Below are 19,864 nucleotides of genomic sequence, written 5' to 3'. Positions count from 1 at the left end.
CTTTTGTTAACATTTGTTTCTCTGTTAAAAGTAGAAGTCAGCAGCTTTGGTAACAGCAACTCTCCTGTGAATGAGCATGGGAAAATGGAGCACATACACTTTCCAAGAAATGCTCCTCTTCCCCAGGGCTGATCTCCTGGTTCAACAGTTGTCTGTAGGTCTTACAGCTTCACCACAACGTCATGTGTGCTTGGTGAGAGGGAGAAGAAAGAAGATGTGGAAAACAGGGAAGAAGACATATAGTTGGCCTGACAGAAATGTGGAAGTGAATTTTCTTAGAAGTACAGTTGACAAGTATCATAGGATTATAGAATCCTTAGAGATGGAAGGGACCTTTAAACATCATCTAGTCCAACTCCTCTGCAATAAACAGGGACATCCACAGCCAGATCAGGTTGCTCCGAGCCTGGTCTGGTATGCTGGACTGCTCACATACTTGAGCCCAAGTCTTCAGCCCTCTGCCTGTTCTTGCTGGGGAAGAGGTGACCCACACCTGGCTGCAGCAATCAGGGTGAGCACTTCCCTGCTTGAGAAGAAAATCCTACTTAGTGTGTACTACAGCATCTATACTCTCGAATCTGAAGTACAATCTGGGGAAGTGGGCACAGTAAAGCCAGAATCTGAAGGCTCAGAAAGGTCTACAAACCACACCATGAGCTTCCTGAGCACATACTCAGTGCACCTGTCTGCTATGCAAAAGCAAATGTGATGCCACACTTCTCTTTAGGTACTCGACTGAGTGTGTAGATGCCGGAGGTTCAGAGGCAAGCAGCACCTCTGTGCACTAGCAAAAGGTTTGGCTTCAGCCCTAAAGGAACTTCACAGTGATACAAGGATGCTTTTACAGCCTAGTGACCATAGAAAGCAAGTCATCCTAATTGTTTATTGAGTGCAGACAAATACTGCATATATAAATTCACCTCTAGAAATTCAAGATGCGATTTAGAATATTGGGAATCTTTTAAAGAGCACTGGATCTGGCCTTAGGAAACCACATCTAATGGGAAGTCAAGGGGAAAAATATGATCTCTCTACTTATTTCTAAGACTACATCTTGAAGTGCTGGCATAAACTGGCACAAAGAATTGGCTGGTCATCTCAATAAAATAATATCATTTTGTTACAAATGAAGATGGTATGCATTGCTCAGTATTTATTGTCAATTAAATCATGTGTTGTAAATGGATAATGAAGTGTACCATCTAAATTAGGTGTCTGGTAGAAAAAAATATATAACTGTGTTCTAGTCAACAAGCATAAGATGTAGGGTCAGACTTTGTGATCATTCAGAGATACCAGAAAAGATACAGAAATCAATACCTACAAAGAATGTGGGAGAAGCTCAGCAGGGAGTTGTCTCCTGTATCACTGAGATTCCAATTTGATTCTCAATTCTTCCTACATTCAGTGGTATTTGGATTTGTGGTTCTGGTTATTAAATAAAAACAAATTAATTTTTTCCTTGCTTTATGTTTAAGTGTGTAGTTTTATCACCATGTCTCAAGATCAAACACTAGGACTTACGCACTATCATTTTGACTTGTAGAATTTAAAAACATTCTGAAAACACCACATATTCCTCCAAACATTAACTCAATCCAGAAGATCATGGAGAAGAACTAATAAACACTGAACATTTTTGTAAAGAAAGTAGGGCCTGATGAAAAGATACCAAAATCACTGAGCAGCTTCCTAATGTAACAAGAATTCTGTATCCTTTCCCTTTGAATGTCTTGTTTTCCAGACTGGGATTTTATTCAGTGTAATTTCATCATGGCCTCACACTGTTCCTTTAAGTCCATCAAGGCTTGCATCAGGCTGTGATCTGTCCCATGGGTCACCTTCATAATATCATAGGCCTGGAGAAGAGAACAGAAAGGGACAAGTTAGACATTGGGTAGACCATGTACAGGGGTTGGTAACTGCAGCAGGACATGGATGTAAGTGGTAGGGGCTTTAGTACATGGCACAGTATCTTAAGTATCTCAAAACCTATAACAATTTGTCTCTGACAGAGGAGGAAGTACTGACACATTTTTCTTAGATGTTAAATCTGCAAAGTTCTCTAATGAATTGCACAGAAGGATGTTACGCATAGCAGAGGATGGTGCTTTTGCACTGAGGCATGAAGGCAATTTTAAGATTGATCACCTATGGCTCCCAAGGTTTTGATACATTAGTTCAAAAACGACTGTGATATTTATGTGATATTTAGTAGCCACAAAGTCCTATAAGTAGAAATGGATTAGTGTTTCACAAATAGAATTAAGTGCTCAGACTTTAAATGGAGAAACAACGCACAGCTTCAAACAAAAAGAGTCTTCGGAGGAATGAATGAAATTCTACTTCAGACTTCTAGAGATGGGCAAGCATATGGAAATTCTGTCATCACTTACTTTTGTTTCCATTTAGCTACTTTTTTAGAAGAAGAGGTAGGCAGCAAAATGTTGAAAGAACAAGTTGAAATAGCAGTCAAAACAAATCACTGTGCAAGGAGCTCTACAGAGTCAACTTTTGAGCAGCCACAATGCCCTACCTACTACATGGTAAAACACTCTATTGAACAGAACAAAGGAAATTCTTTCTTCAGCATTAGAAATGTCTGAGAGATGGGAAACAAAATCAGAAATCCTCAATTTTTGTTAATTTTTATTTTAGGAGAAATACAAAACTGTTAATGGATTTGCAAAACATTTTCAAGTCATAATTACATTCCCTGAACAGAATTGCTGAATTGTGTTCGTTTTCCCTAATTTAACATGCCTGTAAACAGCAGGCCCTTAGATGTATTATAGTCGAGCATAAGGTATTCAGCTGTACGAGAGCTTTATAAATATAAATAACAGAATAGGTAGTGCAAAAAGCAGTAAGAGCCAGTCCTTGGACTTGGATAGAGAAAGATGAACACTGGGATGGTGTAAGAATGCCTGGATGGGGCAGGGAGGAATAGCTGAAGGTTGGATCCTGTGCATGCTGCTGCTCAGCACAGTGCAGCTACACTCAGGCAAAGTATGGACAGGATAACTCCAGGATAAAGTGGCAAGGTGTATTGGCCATAGATCCAGACACACTTGATATTTGGATGGCCTGATCAAGAAAGGTGGTGGACCTATTGTAAATGGCCTGTGTTAACAAGTTGTGCATTTGGACATGTCTGGATGCCAGGGCATAGTTCCAGGGCAGCTGACCTCGATCTTCATCCCACCTACAAGACAAAAGCCTGGCAAGTAGTGATGGTCCTGAGCAGCCTGATGCCCAGCTGGAGATGTTCATGAGGATATGTCTCTACTGTAAGACAAAATTCCTTAATATCATACCTAACCTGGAGATAACACTAACATGGCTGATTTCTCTCTCATCTGCAACAGTTCCTTTCCATTTCCTTTCTTTCTTTAGTATGGCAGATAAATGTACCCAGTCTTCCATCTCCTTCAGAGGGAAAATCATACTCGTACAATATTCTATCACATACGCTGAACTACAAGTAAGAACCAGGCTGTATTGAAGTCAGAATAGCAATGACTTCTGTAATCCTGAAGGTACACTGGCATGAAGTTATGTAGCTATTTTTTGCAAAGATCAGCACAAAATTTGGGATAATTTCACCTCCAAAGCAAAGGTTTTGTTACTGAGGATGTATAAAAGGTATGGAGAAATATGCCAACTCTCTGACACCCCTTTACTCTTTTGAATCTTACAGCTAACCAGCAGAGCCAAGGCTGAGCAGAGTCTTGTTCTTGCATCTGAGAGGAAGACCACACACACCACAATTCTAATTATGAAAAACTATAGTGACTGCAAGGCAGCAGCAGAGGCTGCAGCGTCATCAACAACACTGTCTCCCTGAAGAATATAAAACCCATTAGAGTCGTGGTATGACTGTTGCTCCATGAATGCAAATGAAATGCAGCACAGTTGTTTGCTCCTGATTTGCATTGGGATGGGATGGGATGCCCATTGTCACAGCTCCCTGCAGATGCAGGATGGCTCCACTCCATCACAGTGAAAGCAGAAAGCAAATGGCCGTGAGCTGAGATGGCACAAAGTGAAGGCTGACACGTAAGAGGGAGTGTTTCTCCTTGTCTCCCTGTTGAGGGGGGCGCTTGTGAATGCAGACAGAGATAAAACAAAATCAATCAGTACCGGGCTGGGAAACATTTCAGCACTTGAAGCAAACACCTAGAAAGGAATTTCTTTGCTGAGAAACCTGGGAGGGATTTTACCCCTCTTCCTGCACTTCTTGCCCTCGTGCCAGGAATTACAAGAAGGGGAACAATGTCGTATCTCCTGCAGGCCTTCACAAGGCAAGAAAACCATGCCCATCAGCTCACAGGAGCATAGAGGCTCTCACTACGAGGAGGCAGGGGTCAGAAATCAGGTCCAAGCCTTCCCCTTTACCCTGCTTGTCCTCACAGAGCCCACCTGCACTAAGGTTATGGGCAACCAAAGCAGAGAGTTTGCAGTGCTATGATGGTAACCGAAGACACATACCAAACATTGGTGCTACCGAGTGTACCTTGGGACAAAACCAAAGGGCTCTGCGATTACAGTGGCTGTGGTAGTGCTTCACTTCCAGGCAGCAGAGAGAACAGCAGTACAGGCTAGGCTGTACAGCCATGTGTGAAGATGCACGGGTCCGAACACACTGCATATCTGATGCAGAGGGGCTGTCAAACCACAGTAGCTCTGTGGCTGTGCCTGATTAAACAGGATTTATATGAGTGAGGTGAATTTCACTCAGATCTCAATTCCTCTGCACCTTCCACATCCTTCTCCTTAATGCCACACTGAAATTAGTCTGACGAGGGCTCCAACAGGGTGCTATTCAATGTCAGAGTGTATTAAGAAGAGTAATGAAGCAGAGAAGGCAATCGAGTTTCTGCTCTGAGCATGTGGCATGCTCTGTTGACACATCTAATCACAAAAGACCAAACTGTGTTCCGATATAACCCCAGGACATCATCTGAGTTATATTAGGAATCGCATCCTTTACTCACAACGAACTGGGAATTATATCTTGCTCTAATTTGTTTCGGTGTAGACAGCAATGAAGGGAATCAGCTTCAGATCCCACTCAAGGAAGCATGGTGCCCCACGTGTACAGGTTGCACACGGATGCAGGGTGACAGGGACCTTTCCCTTCTGCTCAGCCGTGGGAGTGGGAGGTAAGGCTCTCTCTGACTTACATGAAGGGGTGGAAAGGGGGAGATGGAAAGGGCAGCAGACAGAGATGCAATAGAATTAGTTTGTAAATGGCTCTGCATCGCAGCTGCAAAGCTCTTACTGTATCGTTTTGGCTCGGAGACTAAGGTTAGAGATGCACCGATGCAAGGCACAGAACAGTAAACAGCATGCTTTTTTCCCCTTTTTATGGATAGAGGAGATCAAAGCTTGAAAAAAGGTTTCTGTGTTAAGTATTTCTCTGCTCTCAAAGGATAATGCAGTAACAATCTGGCTTGCAACAGGCAACTTAGTAAACATATACAAAAAGCTATCACAACTTCTGCCTTCATCGACAGCAGCAGAGATGTAGATGTAGACAGAGATGGCTCTAGGAGAGTTAACTCCAGTTTCATTTAATGCTGTATCTTATTAGAAAAGCTACTAGAAGTACACCTGTTGATGTATTGCAGCAATCTCAAGGAAGATAGAAACTCCTCTGGCTGGGAGCTCACTTCTTGCTAAAAAGGAAGGTCTGAATGTTTAAAAATTATAAATATTACAGGGGAAATAGCACAGCAGATTACGTGGCACATGACAGATATATAGCTTACTGCTGAATAATGAATGGGAAACATAATTGATTACTCTCGCATCAGCTTCTTAATCATCAGAATTGGCCACAATTTAAGTTAAATATATCAGGCAAAGATTTAAGTTACTAGGATTTAGTTTAAAAAAAAAAAAAAAGCACTGTATCAAATACTGATTTATTATTTAAACAAGTGAAAATAATCAGTTATCCGGTTTGTATAAATGATCAGATGTTAAAACCTAATAGATATGGGTGTTAAAACAAGCAAGTACAAAATACTAAGTTATTTATAGACTTGTGACTGTTATTTAAAGGAGATCTAGAGAAGAGTAAAAGCCACTTCTCCCTTGTCTCCAGCACAGACTCCTGTCCATTTCTATCCCAAGCAGCAGCCCTACCCCTTTGCCACACAGCTAGCTCATCCTACAGTACAGGCATTAAGTAAAGAGAACAAAACAGCCAGCTTTTACACTGGAGAAGACTAAAACACCCCTGGTTAACTAGTGCTAAGATAATACACAGAGCAAATAAAGAAGCAGAGGGAAAATATCACTTAAAGCAAGGCACCAGCTTCACCCAAGCGTCAGCCCTAGGGCCTGCTCCTGCCTGCAGCACTGAGCAAAGGCAGTAAAGAGCCTGCATAAAGCACTGGAGGTGGGCAGGAAGATGAGCTGGAGAACCTCATACAACTGGTACTGCCTTCAGGCTAACTTCAGCAAAGGACAGTTGGTAAAACACACGAATGAGCCTGGCACTTCTTGAAGCAGCATGTTGTCCAGGGGAAGAAAAATACCCCAACAGTGATGTAGAGTTTGAGATGGGAAGTGAGTGAGCCCGTGTTCTGAAGACACATCACTCCTGAAAGGGGCTTCTTCAATATATTTAAGGTGATAGTAACAGCAGTATGATGGCGGGGCAAATAGTCCAAGGTAGGAGGAAATGAATACAAAAATCAGTTTAGGTCCAGCAGGGACAGCTTAAAACCAAAAAGTGACTAGTAAAACAACTGCAAAAACAGACTGAAGAAGATGGTGAATGATACAGAAATAGGAGGGATCAGGAAGCATGCCTGTTGACTGTGTTTCTCACAATAAAATACAAGCACTAAAAGGCATAGTTCTTATATAGAATTTCACAGATCTGAAATCACAGGTACCTATACGGAATAAGGAGGGTAGAAACCACAGCTCCACTCCTGCTCTTTACTTCCACTCGTCCCAGAATCTCTACGCTATGAGATATTTTTATCTCTTAGATCTAATAGTCATTTTTCATCCAGACACCTCTGAGCTATCAAACTGTAATTAGCAGTGACTGATAGCAAAGAAAGGCAGTGCCTGAAACACTGCGCAACAGTGACCCATCACCGCATTCAGCTGCAGCCTGAGGAAGCAGCACTGATGGTAGAAATTTCTAAGCGGTGAGGAATATCCAAAGGCACAAATTACAGACAGGACAGGAGGGGCGGGAGTCCACGGTGGATTTGGGGTTAGCAAAGAAGTAGGGAAGGAAGAAGCAGTCCAAAGTACTGACCTGTTTCAAGGTCCCCAGTGCCTGAGGTAACATGCCTTGACTGTACTGCAGTTTGCCCACTCGCATCAGCTGCACAGCCCTCAGTGGATGGAAATCAGGATAATACAGCCTGTGGAGAAAAGGGAGGGAAATGCGTCACTGCGTCGGCTCTCACCTTCACAGTCACTGCCTCTGTGGAGAGCTATTAGGGTGGGACTGCAAAGTCCTTGTGAATGTTAATAAGGTACTCAGAGAAAATTAGCTGCTCTACCAAGAAGCATGAAATACTGAGGGGAATTAGAAAATTATTACTCTCCATCTCAAAGGAATGCCTTTAACATTATCCTGTTAGAAAGTGACGGGAGTGGGATTATTTCATTTGCTACTGTTGGATAGCACAATAGCATTTACTGTACTTAGTGTTGCAAACAGAGGTCGTTCACAATCCTACATCCCCAAAGAGGTCTAACTTTTTCAAGGAAGCTTCAGTAGGAAAACCTGTCCTGGATCCCATAAGATGAAGGAGAAGGACTGCACATGACGCCGAGGGTGTCATCATTTCTGAGCATTTGCTTGCTGCTCCCTGTTGCAGAAAGAACTGGTAATGTGCGTTCAAGGAAACATTTTGGATTTGGCTCGTGAATATAGGCAAGCTATTTGCTAGCGTGAGGAAAAATTCCTTTCCACAATTTCACAGAAGCAGAAGTTTTCCATCAACCTCACTGGAATTACTTTCAGAACAACATATGTTGAGATGAAAGCAGAACTATGTTCTCTTTTCCTGAGGACATAGACGGAGGGCAATATCATCATTAATTCCCTTCAAGACACTCATGAGATGTCAAAAATCTACAACGAAGATAAGTAAACATCATGGAAAAATGCTTGCGTACCCCAGACCCCTTTTTCTGCTGATTTCACACCTTATCAGTGAAGACACAGAAGCACATGGGAAGCATGCCCGGTAGGATCTCAGTACCAAGATCTATGAAGGCTTCTCCCGAGGCAGCAGAAACCAGCTTCATGTGAAGAATCCATCCTGCATTCCCACGTGCACCACCTGTTCAGACCATAAAAACTACAAGAAGTGCACAGTGGTGTTCTCAGCCCTCTTGGGCGTTGCAGCCCAAAATGGATGGAGAGTCAGTAGGGTAAAGAGAAGAAAAATGGCTGTACTTCTCTCAGTCTAAACCGATCGCTAAGGAATTTCAGCAATCCAGATAAACAGACACACACTATAAATTTATCAGAAGGGTTACTTTTAGATCTTTTTTTTCCTGATTACTGTACCAATTAACATGGAGCTATCTGCTACTAGTTAAACAAAGAAAAAAATGCAACTAAGTCTGAGATTTTGATGTGGATTAGCAAAGAGTAAATAAGAATTGCAGAGATAGTGTGGCACAAATGGGAATAGTGATGACGTGCACACCTTTCTAAAACTTGCAAAACAATGATACCAACATGGGTGCATATTTCTGCCCTCACCTGTGACTGTGACTATGAATGGAGTAAAAAGGTAATTCCCCCTCCTTTTGGGCTACTAAATATTGGGATGTCTGGGGCAACGATCATAGCCATAGAAGCAGCAGCAAAGAGTTTTGCATGGATAACTTTCTGCAGTCCTCGGTAGACTTTGCTGCACCCTGACAGCTCTGATTCTTCCCTGTCTGGTCCTTCATGACATCACATGGACAAATGCAGGCTGCGCTTCAGTCTGGCAACATGTGGCTTGCTGAACTTCACAGGGATCCATCAGAGAATCTGTCCCTGCATGCAAATGGGTCTCTCTTTACAGCTCACATGTTCACTTGCAGTCAGTAAAGATTTAGCACTGTGGTATGGGCAATACCCAGAGAAAACAGGAGGCAATTTAACAATGTCAGGTACTCAGCCCAGACTACCAACCATAAACTAAAGCAAGTGAAAATTTAAGATGAGGACATGGGAGGACTAAGTGTGGAACAACGAGTTCTGAGTTCATAAATATTTACAAAGCTATTTTACTGCACTGATTTATGTTCAGATCTTACGCATGTATATAGTTACATTTGCAAGCTTTAAAATTGACATTTGAAACTACTATTTATCATCATATTCTGGAATAAATCTGCTAAACTATTGGACCGCCTTTCAAGAAAGCATCTGCATTGAGTGAGTTTATAAGAGAAATTGAGGCAGCTTGCAGTTCTTCTGGAAGACATGTCAGTGGGCAGAAGGCCATTGGCTTCTTCCAGGCATCCCCAGGATTCAATACTGTGTAAAGATGGCATGGCAAAAAGAGCTAAAAAGCAGTGTCAGGTACTTGAGAGCAAATCTGTTATCCTTGTATGTTGCTCTGAACAAAACAAATGGATATATTTAATGCTAAGGAAGACATTTACCAGCCAGAGAAACTGGTACCTAAAGACTGTCAACAAGAGAATAACACAACTATAGAGGAATACATGCTGCAAAACATGGTACAGCTTGGGAAGAGTAGGATTTCAATCTGAAAAGGATTTTATGAGATTTACCAAGGCCTGAGGGATAGGAAGGGGAACAGCATCATATTGAAAGACGAAATAGAGAAAGACAGTTCTGTGGAGTGATGTTTCCTGCCCCTTGGCACTGGTCAATGCACAGCAATGCACTTGCAAAGAGAGATTAAACAGACTACAATAACTATCAAGTAAAGCTGCATTGTAAACAAGAGGACTGGAGGAGGCTCAAAGAGATCTTTAAATTTTAAACCCCAGTCTTAATCTAAGAGAGTGCAACTTTGTTTCAGCCTCTGGCTAACAGCACCCAAGCCAGCCTGTCCCTGTCTATCCGCTGGTCCCCAGCTTGGTGTCACCGGCAAACAACAGCAAAGCATCCTCTATTGCCTCCTCTAGGTTGATGGTGGAGGTGTTAGGATGAGTCCTGAACAGTCCCCTGCAGCACCAACTGGTACTGGCTGGAATTCAGTCAGCAACACGTTCGCCATAACCCTCTGACTTCCACCATCCAACCCATTTGTTACCTATCAAGCTGTCTGCTCACCCGCACTGTAATATCCTAACTTGGATGTCAACTCCCTGACCCTCTTGGCCTTTCATATATGATAGTCAGTAACCTGGCCAGCTCTCTCAGTGCCTTTGCTGGAAGCAGCCATTAAGCCCAATGTGTTTGTATGGGTTACACTCTCTCAGAAAGTCCCCAGCTCAACTCTCTTTCTGGGTTGTGCCTGGTAGACTGCACAGATAAGAGCAAGGCAAAGAAAGCACTGTGTAGCTGACTATTCAAGACCTCAAATGAAAGCTATTCCTTAGTCTTCAGGTAGCTTACTTCAGTGTTTCACTGTTCCAAGAACCAGCAATTTCTGCATTTTGTTCACTTAATAGAAGGATATCAATTATCAGTAGATAAAGATAAAGCCAATACTTCGTAAAGCCATAGTAGTTTCTAATACACCATGAATTTGATAGCCCCTATTTGCAGCCCTGATGTTTGCCTTGATGAACCTCTAGAGCACTGACTGTTCATACACTTTATAAAGAAAAAAAATTCTTCATTCTATATATCTGGTTCAGCTCTGAATCCCTCCAAGCAATCATCTGCATTCTTTTATATACAACAATGTAAAAAAAAAACAAAACAACAACAAAAAAAAAAAAAAAAAAAAAACAAAAACAAACCTGACAAATTTCAGTCAACTCCTTCTGTTTCTTAACATTGTGGTAATTCTAATTTCACTCAAATTATTTCCCACTAGAGCATGAATAATCAGAAATTTTGCGTTCTCCCAGGAGCTAAAGCCTACTATTAAAAAAGAAAGAACATGCAAAATCATTGTCTTTTCTGATACCCCGTATTTTAAATTAGACTCCTACCATTTCCTGTAAATCTGTCTGCAGGGTTAACATTTGCACCTCTGTCTTCAGCCTGACGTAATTAGAAGCAGGCAGGATTTATAAAACCTGAAATAAGGGTTTAAAATGGTAATGTTACAAGGCTCTTTAATATGGTGACACGTGAAAAGTGATGCCATACATGACTGCAAATTGCTTTCTAGTACCTTTTAGTGCAAGTAAATATGACAGCATAAAAGACATAAAGCAGTTTTAGGAGCCACAGCAACAGAGAAGGAATTAAGAACAGGCTTCTGGGCTTCAGGAAAGGTGTGAGCCGAATGCAAAGAGGAAAGCATCAGCCTCCAGACAGAAGCACACTGGCTATGCTGGATGGAAATGTTCACACAAATACAGCACCTGATAAACGTGACCTTCTTTTCTTCTTTTTTTTCTTTTTGACTTCTTGATTTCAGGTTGAATCAATATTTGAGTACATTCATTAAAGCTGTTCACTTGACTGCAGTCTAAGAATTATTTTTATGGTGTCCAGCTATTTGCTTTGTTCATTATTTATTGATGTGACACTGCTCATCTAATTCACATGATAATTTTTCCGCTCAGTGGGATGGTTTTTAGGACAAATCACTGGGATGATTTTTAGGACAAATTTAAGGACAAATTATTCATTATGCAAAAAACTACAAAATGTTTGGTATCTATCAACATTTCCAAGAATGATCCAGTTGCTTTATCAACAGTCAAAGAAATCATATTCTTTGGGAGTATAGAACAGATAAACTAACTGTGCTCATTTACAACTACCTGTGCACATCTGGGAGCTCATAGATCTTACTTAATACAGAAGGGACTGTGTTACAGCTGCTCGGTGTGATCTCTGAACTTCACCTATCCATTCCTACACCAAAACCAGGAATCTGAAGCTGAAATAGTGCCTAAAAAACAATGCTCTATTTATAGAAAATATCCTTTTTATTTTTTATAAATAATTAGTTTAATATGATAATAATCACTGGCCCTGCACAAGAGTTTTGTCTGAAATAAAACAAGGTTATAGGGTTATTTCTGGAGGAAATGGGAAAATGCTTTGATACTGGAATAAATGACTTTGTTTTCCATGCTAAGTATTAGAAGTGAAATTGTAATTGTATAATTTCTCAGGGCAGTATACCTATATTAACTGATGTATAATCTTTACAGTTCCCCCATGGAAGCCTTTCAAAAGATCACTGGCCCTGTTCTCATGTTATCACATGTTTTTTTCTTGGAATAAAAACAGTTTTAAACAGACATTCCTTCTGGCTTCTCCCTCTCTCAACTCCCTGTTTATGGATGACCTGGTATGATTAAATCAGTTCAGGACCTTACAACTCCCCTTTTACCTTTCTGTAGCAGCCATGTCAGTTTTGGAGCAGCAGATGAAATCCTTTACCTGCAGTAGAGTTGGTATACTCCAGCTGCCCTGAAATTTTTATTGTCCATTCGATCTCCCCATCACAGTGTCTCACTGACACAATTAAAGCACCACTGTACTTTATATGCAGGCATCAGCTTTTTCTATTTTTTTTTCCCCAGTATTACTTCTGTCACCGGTGGGATCAATCCCTCAACATCAGTGTGGAGGATTTCCTGGAGGTAACTGCTAGTGCACATCTCTAGCTAACAACAGAAAGTCAGCCTTGTTCTTTGAGCCAGCCATGGTCACCTATCAGTAGAGATATGCAGACATTGCACCTCTGTTCAAACCTCCCTTGGAAGTCTCTATACTCTTGACTATAATACATCTTGGCTGTACATTTTTACAATCTAATTTACATGTGCTCTCTATCTGTATTACTGCTTTATCAACAAAATCCTCTGTTATCTTAAATTCTGAAAGTTTCATCAAAGACTACAACTCATTTAAGTGTGCCATCATACTGAAAAGTGCAGCATGACCGTCCTTGGTCTGCAGAGATGAGAAACTGAGGCACAGGTAAATGAAATGACTTCTCCAATGTTGCAGAAGAAAAACTCCTGGGGAAGTCAAGAATTGAACCTGGATCTCAAGAACCACATGCAGGTTCAGACAATATGATCTTTTTTATGGTTCATGCAGGGCCTGGTTCTCAGGTTCATGCTGTCTTGTCTGTCTGTCTGTCTGTTTCAGCCAAGCCAAATGAAAGTAAATACAGTACTGTAGGCTCAAAAGGCACATTGTATTTCACAAACAAAATGTAGAAACAGTAGTATTAGTTTAGAAATTTTTGTGACAGACAGACAATTTCTTCTTAATTTTTTTTTTCATTCTGCCCTCACTCTAGACATGCCCCTTTATCTCCGTGAAATAACTCCCTCTGAAAACAATTCAGGATTTAGATCTGTGAAATCATGGTTCAAAATCTTTTTTATCACATCTATGTCTTACAGTCTTCTACTAGTATTTGTTTCAGTAATTTAACTGACGTGATCAAATAAGCAATCACACTTCTTAATTGACTGAATTCACAAGAAATGTTAGCTATCCATCTCAGAAATCATTTCTCTCTGGCTGCTGATCATTCTGCTGTATTCCTTATGGTGACAATTTATGTCACATCAAAATGGATTTCGTTCCAGATGCTGGTTCTTTGAATGATAACTTTAATAAAATATCTTTGAATGATAACTATGATAACTTTAATAAAATGATGAAGTGGCATAAACCACCATTTTCTAATTGGCTCTGGGTCGAACTACTCAATTTAAAATGCTGATGCTGTCTGTTTGAGTGGTCCATGTCAAGTGTTCTGTTTTCTGGTGTTAGGAAATGTTAGGGTAAGAAAGAGTACTCAGTTTGGAATGGAGGAAAGAAAAGACTTTACAAAGATTGTCCCTGTGTCCTCGCTGAACTTCAGAGCATCTTGCAGCTCTTGCTATTTTTGTCATGAGGTCACCAGCTAAAGATGGTAGGATGAACTGTTACTTCAGAGAGGAATACACTGCATATAAGTTCTTGCATAGCCAGAGGAACAAGAGGACAGGGTCAACAGTTTACTTCAAAGAACTTACAAAAAAAGTAATTAGAAAGTGAAAGAGAGTATGTTTAAAGAACGTCAGAAAACTCATCAAGTCTAAGAAAGACAGCAAAGGAAGAGTAGGAGAACAATTATTACTAAGAACATGCATGGGAAGAGACGTAAAATATGGAAGGGAAATGTGTACTAGAGAAATATTAATCTGTGACAAAGACCTTGGTGTTCACAATCTTCTCTGAGCCATTAATCTACCGCATGTCACTGATGTTAAGAAAACTGGCCCACCGTCGGTATCTTATATGGCTACAATACAGCTGCAAGACTGGATGTGGATACAAGCAATACACGTTTAGACTCCAGTGTTCTGTGAGAAGATCATGGACCTACACATCTACATGACTTCTCCTTTTCAGCCACAGAATGAGAGCTCAACCTAGGAAAGAATGAGAAGCACTACCAGAACTCCTATGCTCACTGCAGAAAACTTAACTCTAATTGGTTCCCTGTCCCCTCTTTATGACAGGAGTCCCCCCAGTATTAATGCAACCCACATCTAATTGTAACTACAGTTTGTAAACCTCAGAGAGGTGGTGTGAGCGTGCATGAGCATGTGCAGGTGCAAACTGCACAACAAAGGATGCAGCTGGCAATGTCATCAGCATCAGTGCAAAATGCCTTTTCTCCACTCATCAGTATCTCAGATCACCTCAGAAGTGTGTTGTAATACAGAAGGCTGATAATGTGAGTTAGATCACTGGTTTAAGCAACAGTATCCTTTTTTTTTTTTTTTTTCTTTTTCTATCGTACCTCCAGATAATTCTGTAGTGAAACTATCAGGTGTGGTGCAATAACTCCAGATAAAGGATTACAAACACTAATGTCAGACAGGATGGCTGCGGTTTGGAGAAAGACTGTTCTCATGACAGCCGTGGGTCAGGAAAGAATCACTGCAACGAGTCCTTTCTCTGAGTTTCTGTCACTTTCCACATCTGAAGATGAGAGAATTACTGTTATTTTTATTCTTATTATTTTTACCCATAGATCAGTGCTCTTGTAAGCATTTACATATACAGTTGTGGTTCTGAAGTAATCTGTATTACTTGAGGAAGAGATTTTGGAGTTAAGATAGATATTTCTACAAAAACATTAGCTCCGTGAATGTTATGGTCAAAAAATTCAAACCAAACTGAACATTAAGATATTTTTAGGAAAACAGAAAAGTGCTGTAAAAATACACTACACCCCTACATCTTGAGTATCGCATGCAATTCTGATCCTGTCGCTTCAAACGAGTTCAACAGAGAGGTATTTATATATCTGGCTTTATTTCTTGTATCTCAAATTTTCCATCTTTAAGGTGAGAATACCAATCTTCTCAATGGAGGTTAAATGCAATGACATTTGTGAAGAGCTCTGAGAGTTCAATAGGAAGCTACGCAGTTAAAACGTGACAGCTAAACAAGACCACCTGTCTGTACTGGAGAACACTAACCTCTGTCCAGTCACTCAGCTGGCAAGAAAATTTCTGCATGACCCAAAAAGCATGTAAATTGCTCCAGAGTTTCTTAGAAAATAAAACAATCTGGAAGAAAGCAGAGGGGGAAAACAGCATTCTTTACAGGAAAAAAAACAGGGGACTGGCTATGAACTTTATGAACAGCAATCATGAGCAACAATCTCTCCAAGGCTCTAAAGGGCTGCCTGAAATGCTAGTTGAATTTAAAGAAGAGATTTTTTTCAAACAATGTCACATTACCTCTTCATAGGTGGAAAAAGGTGCAATCCTTCAAAAGACCAAGGCATGCTTGAACTCTCTATTTGTAATAGAAAGCAGCACGTTCACTGAGCAAGCATTTTTCAAGTAAAGTCATGTTTGCTGTACACCTTGATTAACGAGTACATTTGTATCTTGGCAGAACAGGCAGGGGGCAAAAAAACTTAAGAGAAGTTTGCTTGAGGAGGAAAAAGACCCATGAAACAAATAATTCAGTTCACACAAAGTAAAGCAATTTTCAAGCTTTCATGCTTTACATGGTATCTCGTATCAGTACCTGCTTTACTTTATGAGCTACTGTCTCCAATGGCTAAATCCAACATATATGTTATGGATAGCAGAACATCTCAAGGCACCTTCCACTGATGTAAATTGGTATAACACCACTAATTTTAATGCTTGTTGCATTAACTGACATGGTGACGTCAGCTTTTGCTAGCACATGGAACGCCATGCATCTAAGAGCTATAAAACAGTATTAATGTCAGCACCACAGAATCAAAATCAAATTTCCAAAACATTGATCAAAATTTTAGATTAAAAGATGTTTGTTTCACTTTTTGTTCAAATGTTGATTTCTTTCTTCAATGCTCGCTGGGACAACAAAGTTTTAGACTCAGATTTTGCAATATCAGTCCACCACTCTGTAATCCTATATAATTCAAAGAGATTCTGAGGTTTTGCAAAATTATACCGAGTTGCAGCTACGTAGCCTAGCAACTCAGAGCTTGTTTAGAGATGTGTCAGACAAGAGGATAAAATACACTTTCCAACAGAATAGAATATTGCATAGAATTTCCTCACTACGAGGTTCTAGATTGTATATCCAGATTAGGGCAGTAGCGTTTGCATTTTAACACGACAAAGTTACTTCTATAGGCAAGATAAGGCATGAACAATTCATTTAAGCTGAAGTGCAATGCATTTGGGTACGTATTGAGTAAATCTCTCGACTATAAACAGAAATAAATAGTTTGCAGGCTGCAAATATGGGACGCAATATGCCCAAGCTCAGCTCCCAGGAATTTAACTATTTTATCTCTCACTTAGTGGCTCCTACATAAACATCCACAATGGGTCTACTGAGAGAATAACATTTTCTTAAGTTATGGGAACTCCAGTCAGTGTGAGGAGAGCTGTAGAACACCGGCTGTGTCCTTGGGCCAGACCACAAATGCAGTGACCAAACATGACATGGAAGAAAATGGCCACGAGCCCATTAGACTTATAAAAACAACAGATATAATCAATGAAAAAAAAAAAAACAAAACCCTTTGATCTGCACAGGAAATTCTGAGAAGATACATGACTGGGACAGGATCAGTCCAGGCCCTACAATGGTACTTGTACAGGCCCACTTCTGACAGGAATCGTCTGAAACAATCTAGTAAACATTTACCTTGCATTCCATTCACTGAGGGCAGCAGACACAAAGAAAGAGCTTCAAATGCAATACAGGCACATGAATAAGATGCTTGTAACAGCCTAAAATTATGAAACATTGAGCAACCACATTTCTCTCTTAGCCAACTCTGTGGAGGTAATTAATACACTGATTTATGGCATAGTGGAGGAGGAGAAATGAGCAAAAGAAACCCATACAGATTTCATCAAGTATATTTTTTCTATCAAATATTAGTTGTGTCCCACTGAGCTCAAGAAAGACTGTGATACTTGGTCCATGGTTCTGTGACAACTTCTGCACTCTGAGACAAGGTTCATAGATCTAGCTCTAAAATAACAGCTAGCACACTGGGAAATGCTCCAGCAGGCTGCTGTGCAAGTGCAGCAAAGCTGCCAGGGTAACCTATCTAGGTTAGATAGGTTCTGGCCTACTACATCAATCTGAGCAACAGGTCACACCCCTTTGCCAGCTAAAACCCTTTAACACAGTATTTACAATTGGTTTGCCATTACACATACCAGTTCTTCCTTAGGCAAGACCTCCAGTCTATCTCACAAGTCATGTCTAAGATTTTTAATTTCTGAATTACCTTTTCTCTCTTTTCCCAGATACTGTCTCCTGTTTTCTTCTCAGTTTTCCTCCTCTATTTGCTGTATCATTCTTTCCTTGTCTCTTCACACCTCCCCTTACATTTCCTTCTTTCTCTATTCTTTATCCCACCAGGTTGTTTTTTCCCCTCTCACCTCCTCTGTCATCTTTTATTTCTTTTTATTTTTCTTCCACTTCTAGGCCCTGTCCACCTACACATAACCAAAGTGACAGAAGGTGATTGCTCACTTGGCTGGGTTACATGCAAGATACATATCTCTGAAGCAAGAGCTAACAGCTGTTTCAAAGTAAACTCTCTGTATGCAGTAAAAATCATAACATGTTAAAACATGCAACAGTGTACTGCGCATAAAGCCTCAGGAAACTGTCCATTGATCTACGATGCCCATTAATTTCTGTAGCCTAAAGGGCATCTTTCTAAATAGGTACAGGAGGCAGACATGAAAAAAATCCATCAATACTCTTTTGTGAGATGTAGGAAAACCATATACTTAATCTTTGCTTTTAACTATGAATCCATGAGGGATGAAGCAGGCATCAAAATAAAAAATGGCATTTACTTGCCTCAAGCAAAACCAAAATGTCACAGCCTCAGCTTGTAGCACAAAGGGACCTCACCATTTCATTGTCAATTTGTGATTTCTCTGAATTATGACTTAGATATCTCTTGGCTTTCATGGTGTCCATTCTCAGGACTTCTGTAGTGGTTTGTATCTTGTGCTGAACCAGATGCATCTCAATGCAGTGCATCAAAAGAGCTCTCCAGAAAATGATGCTCTCCTGTCAGATGTCAGATGTTTCCTAGGAACATGGAGATCTTTCCTGGACTCACCTTGCAGCCACATATTGCATGTCACTAACTACATTTTGAATAAAGATTTATTGTTCTTCATCTGAGATACATGTTATTTCTTTTTCTGCTCACGGTGTTACACCAAGCAATGTTCTTGATCCATCCCCTCTCTGTTTCAACAAGACTCCGTCAAAGCAACTTTGACTGACAGGAAAGACTAGTACTTATAAAGATTTCTCCTAATTATTTTCTGGCTTCCTGTAGGCTTTTGTGGGCAAAACCTATGATTTACTTTATCATAGTCCTTGATATTTAGGGCAGTTCTTTACATTTCCCCTCATTAGATTAATAGCTGATGAGTTGTACCTTCATATGATAAGGTATGTGCCTCAGTTCTAGCCCTTGCTTGGCTGGTGCTACCATCAGCTGCTGTCCTTAGTCTTGAATAATCAGATCTGTTTTCATCCAGCTCTACTATGGATATGGATATGCAACAAGATGAATATGATGACTGTGCTCCTGGTTTGACTTTTCTTGGCAGCTTTGCCACATGTCCAGTCCACCTTTTCCAGACATGTTTTAGATGCCATCCTAAAGCTGAATGACCACTGCTTTGATGTTTAGGCCACATTTTTGAGACTTAACTTCCAGTTCCCTCAGAAAGCACCTGGATTACTGTGGTAATTTTTGTACAAATTAAATTTTAAGTTAAAATATAAGCCCATGGAAAAAACCCTACCAAAGCTATGCATTGCTAGATGTTAACATTCTCTTTACCAGTGCATGTCCAAAACAGCAGTAAGAATGATGCCCATTTCCAAACATACAGTTTCTAAATTACAATGCAGAAGAAGGTTTGGACAATTTACCCATGTAATGAGACTTTATATGTTGCTATAAAGTAGAAATAATGCTAACCATGCAAGTAAGCTGTGCAAAATATGAATCTTTCCTTTTGTTGCTAGTTTGAGGCATTATACAGTAGATTCTTAAAAAACTGCAGAGTCTAATTTCTCTATGACATTTGTTTACGAATAGAGATGAACCAAAAGGGAAATTTTGCTGTGCAAGAAAGTATGCTGACAGCATGAACACTACTGGATAGCAGAAGTATTTCCACTGTGACATAAGTAGATTTAAAATGAATGCATTCAGATATGCAGATTGCCTTAGCATTTCAAAATATG

The 19,864-nt window shown here is 40.3% G+C and overlaps 1 protein-coding gene across 4 annotated transcripts in view; it reads right to left on the bottom strand.

Annotated features, from left to right (window-relative positions):
* Window positions 1-1,131: 1,131 nt before the first annotated feature.
* SMYD3 (SET and MYND domain containing 3) overlaps window positions 1,132-19,864 on the bottom strand; it is a 364,192-nt gene continuing 345,459 nt past the window's right edge. For 3 of the 4 annotated variants that reach the window (XM_015283995.4, XM_040698515.2, XM_040698516.2), the window contains 2 exons: window positions 7,289-7,397; window positions 1,132-1,859 (listed from right to left, as the gene is read on the bottom strand). In XM_015283995.4, the coding sequence (XP_015139481.4) occupies window positions 1,758-1,859; window positions 7,289-7,397 (211 nt within the window). In that variant the 3' untranslated portion in view covers window positions 1,132-1,757. The remainder of the gene's footprint in view (window positions 1,860-7,288; window positions 7,398-19,864) is intronic. The other variant, XM_025149272.3, reaches the window with a different exon arrangement.

This window comes from Gallus gallus, chromosome 3, assembly GCF_016699485.2.
Source record: "Gallus gallus isolate bGalGal1 chromosome 3, bGalGal1.mat.broiler.GRCg7b, whole genome shotgun sequence".
NCBI classification, from domain to species: domain Eukaryota; kingdom Metazoa; phylum Chordata; class Aves; order Galliformes; family Phasianidae; genus Gallus; species Gallus gallus.
This window is presented reverse-complemented; position numbering and strand designations above follow the sequence as displayed.